Below are 7124 nucleotides of genomic sequence, written 5' to 3' on the forward strand. Positions count from 1 at the left end.
ATAGTGTCTCAGCGTAAAGAAGATTAAAATATAATAAATAGATCTTTAACATAGCTGAACTTTGAGTGTCTGAATGCATGCATTCAGTGAGCAAAGAGCAGAGGCAGATGTATAACCCTACATTGCTCCTCGCGTAAGGCTGACTCTTTGTGTTAGTTTAGCCAAAATAGAATTTAAGTTTAAAATTAAAGACATATGTAAAGGCTGATTTACACTTGACATGGCAAATATGTATGCTGCCAGTCCACTAATATCTCCAAGTGAAGTATGCAAAATGTGAGGGGGAGGCATGCATAGGCATGTACTAGGCAAATGCGACTGGCCATCACTTTGACATGTGTCTGTCATAATTATGTTCACAACTGCACATTTGTACATATACCACTTCTCTATTTTAAAGTATTAACTATGGAAAACACAGGCAAATATATCAGCCACTTACCATTAATCAACTTTTTAAGGATAAGCACACTAAAATAGTTTAAGTAGCTTAACTTGCAATACCTGCCCTTCTTACAGGTTACCCTGATCCAGAGGTGATTTGGTACAAAGATGACCAATCTATCAAAGAGTCCCGGCACTTCCAAATAGACTATGATGAGGATGGCAATTGCTCTTTGACTATTTCTGATGTTTGTGGGGACGATGATGCCAAATACACCTGCAAGGCAGTTAACAGTCTTGGAGAAGTAACTTGTACTGCGGAACTGATTGTGGAAACAATGGGAAAAGAAGGAGAAGAGGAGGAGGAAGAGGAGGAAGAATGAAATCTGAATGTGAGAGAGATTTTGAAAATCACCCAGTAAAAGACTCTTTTTAAGGCTCACACAGTGTGACATTAGATAATTTTTATTTGTTTCTTCAGCACAGTCAGCTGATAACCTGTTTGTTTTATTTATGGGCATTAACTTGAATTAGCAAGCTTGGATTTAGTTTAAGTTAAACATCAATTGCATAGCCCAAACAATGAATGTGAATGCAACACCCTACGAAAAGCTAATCTGCAATTTTAACCAGAGTCCACAATTTATTTGTTGAACTTAACTCATGAGGAGAGGGGGGCTGGGCAGATGCACTAATAGTTCCATCAACCAATACAGCAGCTGTGGAGAACTTGGAATACTTAAGATCCAAAGATCTAAATATTATATAAGTCTCATAACATCAGTGAAGCTTGTATTACTGTGTTTTGAAAGCATTGAGCACAATCCAGCAGAAGGTTTACCTGCAAAGGGCCCATTTGAAAGAACAGGAGCTGCACTTAATGGTGGATAGGGTCCCTAAACTCAAATTGACATGTCTTGTCAAACATACACAAAACACACTTACTTGCCATCATCCCATAGCATGTTTGTGTCATATTTGTAAGTGAAGACTTCCCCTCTCCAGCAGCATCATTTCAGTTTTCATATTGAAAGCATTCTTATTAGTTTTCCTCTAAACATTATGATTTGTAATTTTAAATCGTAATACCTTAATTTAAGCCAAAATAGCTGATTTTGGTATAAAGGGAACTGATTAAGCTTAAATGTAAGCATTTCAACTTGACTCTTTTGTGGATCTCAAAATGTAGTTGTAGTTGCTCTTCTCTGAACATTGGAGGCACATTTTTTCCATTAAGTTGTTATTGCCATAGTTAAGCAGTGTATTGTCTCTTCCTCAATTGAACTTAATCTTTCTCCATAAGTGCCAATTCTTACATTTGCAACATCAGGAAAAAGCCAGCTTCTTCTGATCTGAACCAAACCAGATGGTACACTGACAGTTTAGCACTTAATCACAAACAATCCAAAATGTGTATCGGCAGTGATTTGATGAGAGCAGAAACGTGCATGTGTCAATGGCTTCTCTTGACTGCATACCTTGGGATGATACAGTATTGACTGGCTTTTCCCTACAGTTCCAAACAGAAATGGTCATAAAAATCAACCCTATAGCTCTCTTACTTGCTGGCAGTTTCCTGTGTGGGCAGCCAAGCAAAAGGCAGAAAGCAAATTTTGCAACTGTGTTTATCAGAATATGGGGAAAGGAATATGCACTGTTGTAAAAATCAGTGCCTGTGTGCCTGTGTGGTACAACTCAGGTTTGAAACCAACTTCCAAAGAGCCACAGATAAGTTCAGTATCTGTGATGCTAATGACTTAAAGATCAGCACAATCAATGTTAAAAAGGGGATCTCTTCCTTAAATTGATTAACATATTCAGATTTATAATTTTTGCTTTTCTTTCACAATTAGTTACAGTTAGAGGCTATGAAGTTACATATAATCAAATAACAGTATATGTCCACTGTCAGTGCACCATTCCAGTTGTGTGGCCTTCCCTCCACAATGTGTGTAAGATGCAAACATTTTAAGGGTAACAGTTGACTTCTTTGAAAATAAACACAACAAAGCTTACTTTAACTCATCAGGGCAAAGGGGGTAAGATAAGTGTACTTTAATACAGATGTATACGGTATCATCTTTAGATTGTTTGATATTACCTAATCTTATGTGTTCTATATTTGCTCATCTGCCTGTTGGAATGCAACAATTCAAAATTCAATATATGAGGCTCACTCACAATTGCTGTGGGTTTTTATAACTGCTTTTGCTGTTTCTCGCTTACGATGACGTTATCAGCATGTTGTCTTGTTAAATGGATGAAGAACTTTTGTTATAGTAAGACACAATAATTGCCAGTTTGCCACATATTCTTACAAGGTTTTTTAGTACATACAGAGCATTTTCTCACATGTTTTCAATGTGTTAAAAATGGGGTGTATTTTTTGTATACCTTAGTTAAAAATACGCTAATGTTTTCCTGATTTCTTACACCAAAAGAGCTGCAAGATATGAGAACACTACAGCTGTAGTTACTCACGATTTCTCAATAAAAAAAATACCACAAAGCATGCTAGCACAAACTCCAGTTTGTTTCACTCTTATCCAGCAGATTCTTGCCGTTTCTGTCCTCAATCTAGAATGACTATTGCTGTTGGCTACATGTAATGATTTTCCTTTGTAGCATGCCAGGCATATTGCCTATGTGAAGCAGTATAAGAAGTTACATGGAACATTTTCCCACCTACAACTCGACCCTCTTCTCTGTCCAAACATGCCTCCTCCATCAGTAGATAAGAGAGTTCATATGAAGCTCCATAAAAGGCACTCAAAAGATATTTTTATGCTGGAAGAAATTTCCAGTGACTGTTACTGCTTTCTGGAGGCCTCCTTTAATTCAAGAAGCAATCTCTTCAGCTCATATCAGTAGTGACAGCACACTCGACCTCACATGGCCCTGGGAGCTGTCGACTCGAGTATTCAAGACCAGCAGCCAGAAATGTGGTGGTGGAGTTGTAAGGGTATGGTAGTGGAGGATTTTCTATGTGAATTCAAATATGTTTAACACTTTTAATTTAAAAAGTGCCAACTACCCAACAATTTGCTTCTATCCTAGTAATGGGAAACCAGACATTTTTTTGCCCACTGCAACAAGGATTCCAACTGCAGTGGTTTATTTTTTACCATAAGAAAAAAAATACATTCATCCATATAGGGCAAAAGTAAGGGGATATAATTGCAGGTGTATACTGTTGGGATGGGATTATCAAAACCTGCCCCTTTCCTCTGATGAGCCCAATGAGAGCAAAATTTATTCCCCCATGACAGGGCTGGGGAACCTGTGGCCTTCCGGAAGGTACTGGACTTTCCTCCTTGGAGGAAAAGTAGGATATAAATGTAATAATTCCTGACCCATCGGCCATTGTGAGCTATTAGGAGTCCTATCCTAAGCCAATAAATTTCCACCTACTACACTTCTCTGGAAAACAGTCAACTGCAGTAAAATACTGCATGCTATAATTGATCTCTCTCTGTCCACTTTAAAAATGTTTTTGAGGCTTCACTATTCTCCCTGTCAGTTTCTTTGTAAGCAACATTATAAATTGCTGCCCTGGGCTCCTACTGAGAGGAAGGGTAGGATATAAATAAATAAATACAAGGAACATTGTAGAACTTAGTTGCTGTTACTTGATCAAAACAATTCTGCAAGAGTTCCCCTGCAGACTTTCCAGCTTGTTGCAAGTTAGCTAAAATAACTTTTGGTTGCACAGTAGCTCAAATCTAATGCCTTGTAAAAAGACTTTACAATTTCTTGCTTGTTACATTTGAGCTATATTGCATCTCAGATTAACCAATATTTCCTAATTAACAACAGCTTTACCAGAAAAAGCCCAAATTAGAGCGCATAGTGATGAATAAAGTGGTGTGGTGGTTAAGGTGTTGGACTATGACCTGGGAGGCCAGGGTTCGAATCCCCACACAGCCATGAAGCGCACTGGGTGACCTTGGGCCAGTCACTGCCTCTCAGCCTCATGAAAACCCTGTTCATAGGGTCGCCATAAGTCGGAATCGACTTGAAGGCCGTACATTGACATTGACAATATGAAACATTTTGGGTTGTTTCTGTTTTGTTTTGCTTTTAGTATAAATTTAGGAATATTTTGAATCAATTCAAATATCTCCTCATTATTAGGATAGTTGTTCGGGAAAGATAATTTTACCAGAGATAGGTTTTGATTTCCCAATAAAGAGGAGCTGTGGCTCAAATAAATGTGGATGACAAAGCTTCAGAAGTGGAATCAGAAGGGTTTCAAAGGCTATTAGCCATGATGGCTATGCTCTGTTGCCAGTCAGAGGCAGTATGCTTCAAAGTACAGATTGCTGGAAACCGCAGGTGTGGGGAGTGCTGTTGTGTTTAGGTCCCACTTGTGGGCTTCTGGTTGGCCACTGAGAGAACAGGATGCTGGACTAGATGGACCATTGGCTGTTATGTTAATCTCTGCCTCATAATTCCAGATGTCTGACAGCTGACCATAGATCATATGTGATATAGCGAACGTTCTTTCATTTATATATTCTAGGGCTTAACTGGGTACTTAAGAACTGTCCACTGACTCACTCAAATTAAGCTATAGGAGCAACATGTACCATCACAGTGATTTTAATAACAATAGAATTTGCATCGGATGCGATTTCCTCTTAGGACTGCTTCACACATTACAAAATATTTTTGGTGTGGGAATTTGTAGGAAAGCTGAGAGTAGAGTATAAATGTTTTATATTTGCCTATGAACATTTTTCACTTGGTGTACATATGTTGGGATAAAAGCACTGCAATTAAGGCTGCCAATCAATTAAAGAATATTTAATTGATTAGTCATCTGTAAACTAACAAATTAATTTTAGATAAATCTGCATATTATTTAAAGGCTAAACTTCAATGCAGTGGCCTTTTTGAGATGCTAAAGAAAGTGTGTGGGAACATGTCATTTAATAAATACTACCACTAATTATTAAAGAAAGGCCCTGTGTAGTATTTTTTATATTCTGTATTTACAGTAACACCCAGAAGCAAACACAGCTATAAAAAGAAAAGAAAAAAGAGTGTGGGTGGTTGCAATGCTAGTCCTACTCAACGAAGATCTACTTCATGTTAAGGGAAGCATGTTCATCATTTATCTTTGTGTAAAAACAATCTGATGCAGTTAGTCTTGCTCCCTAGTAAGTACATGTAGGATTTTAGTCTTAATGTATTTACTATGGGAAACACATAATAAATACTACAGTAGCCATGAAAAACACAAAAAATATTTAATGCCTTGCTTCTGATGGTATTAGTCTGGCCATAGATGTAAACTTCGGGGGCTGCTGGTTGCAAACTCCCTTGGATTTTTTTTGGGGGGGAGGGTCAGCAACCAGTGCAGGCAGTATTGACAGGCTCACATGATTGACTTAGGGCTCATCCAAACAGAGAGGGATAATCCATGTTTTCCATATTCGGTTTGTCATCTGACAGTCCTCATTATGCCTCTGTTTGCTGTTTCCTGATTTTAAAAAAATGCTTTTTTTGCGCCCGCACACGCAGCAGGAAGACCCGTACATTCTTTTTGCTCTTTCCCAGCCCCGCTTGTAAAACAACCCCCTATCAGCCAATTGGTCCGCAAAATATGACGTTTGCTCCTCTCCCCCTTTGCAATGAAGCACAATAACGTGCATGCACTTGAACTTAAGAGCACAAAAGTTTGAATTTCCTGTGAATGTAATGGAGTTCCTTGCTGCTGGCCACTCTGGAGCAAGGCCGGTGGGGTGTGTGTGTCTCCAGGTGCTTATATGCCAATAATTCCTGTATTTTTGTTTGCTTGTATTTGTGATATTACGCAAAAACGTATGTATGTGTTTTTGCCTTTATGCATAGTAAACATTCTGGAGATACACGGCTGGCAATTCTACTTATTTCTCCAGAACTGCGTGTTATGTCTGGGAAGGAAGTGGGCAGCGCGGTGGGTGGATCACCATCCAGTACCCCATCACTTCCGATTATAAATGCTCCATCTAGGGACGGAGGAAGAGAGGAGGGTGAGGGAGCCACTCACTGCGATTCAGCCCCCTTGCGCAGCAAACGGCAAAAACGGCAGAAGAGCCTTCCCCCCCTCCTCTCTGTCTGAGCGAAACCCCCCCCCTGGAGCGTTGTTTGGAGGCAGCTGCAGTGGCAGCTGCAGCCAGCCAGCAAAGCCAGCTGGTCGGCGGTGAAATTGACAAGATCACGGAGGAGCCTATGGAGGAAGGGGAGGCCTCCATGAGGCAGTGTTTGAGGGGCGTGGGGGGTGCCGAGGACAACGGGGGAAGCCACCCAAGGCAAGGGGGTGCCAAAGGGAGCCGCTCGTGAAAGCAGGGTGCTCCAAAGGGCAAAAAAGGCTGCCGAACCCCCCGTTTGTGGCTGCTACCTGCACTGAGTCAGTCCAGGGAGAGATGGAGAAGGGGGGAGGCCCCCTTTCCGAGCCTCCCTGAAGTGACCTGCTGGGGGGAGCCCTTGGAGAGGTGGCAGGAGGGAAAGGGGAGCCCTGCGGGGCACAAGGAGCAGCCTGTCGCCCCGTCTCCTCAAGCCGCTGGCAGCATGTCAATTTCAGAAGGTCTGCGAGGGAAGGAGCCCCTTTGCAATGAAGCGCAATTACGCCCCTGGGTCATGCTGTATTTGCGATATTTCGCAAAACCGACTGTATGCTTTTCTACTTTATGCATATTAATGTTTCTGAAGATACACACGGCTGGCAATTCCACTTATTTCTCCAGAAACGCAGG

General features: G+C 40.7%; 1 protein-coding gene across 11 annotated transcripts in view; it reads left to right on the top strand.

Moving 5' to 3' along the window:
* The window catches only part of MYLK (myosin light chain kinase), a 323824-nt gene extending 320410 nt beyond the window's left edge, over window positions 1-3414 (top strand). For 7 of the 11 annotated variants that reach the window (XM_061609072.1, XM_061609074.1, XM_061609073.1 and 4 more), the window contains one exon: window positions 520-3414. In XM_061609072.1, the coding sequence (XP_061465056.1) occupies window positions 520-767 (248 nt within the window). In that variant the 3' untranslated portion in view covers window positions 768-3414. The remainder of the gene's footprint in view (window positions 1-519) is intronic. The other 4 variants (XM_061609077.1, XM_061609078.1, XM_061609079.1 and 1 more) reach the window with 3 other exon arrangements.
* Window positions 3415-7124: the final 3710 nt, after the last annotated feature.

This window comes from Rhineura floridana, chromosome 2 (assembly GCF_030035675.1).
Source record: "Rhineura floridana isolate rRhiFlo1 chromosome 2, rRhiFlo1.hap2, whole genome shotgun sequence".
Taxonomy (NCBI): domain Eukaryota; kingdom Metazoa; phylum Chordata; class Lepidosauria; order Squamata; family Rhineuridae; genus Rhineura; species Rhineura floridana.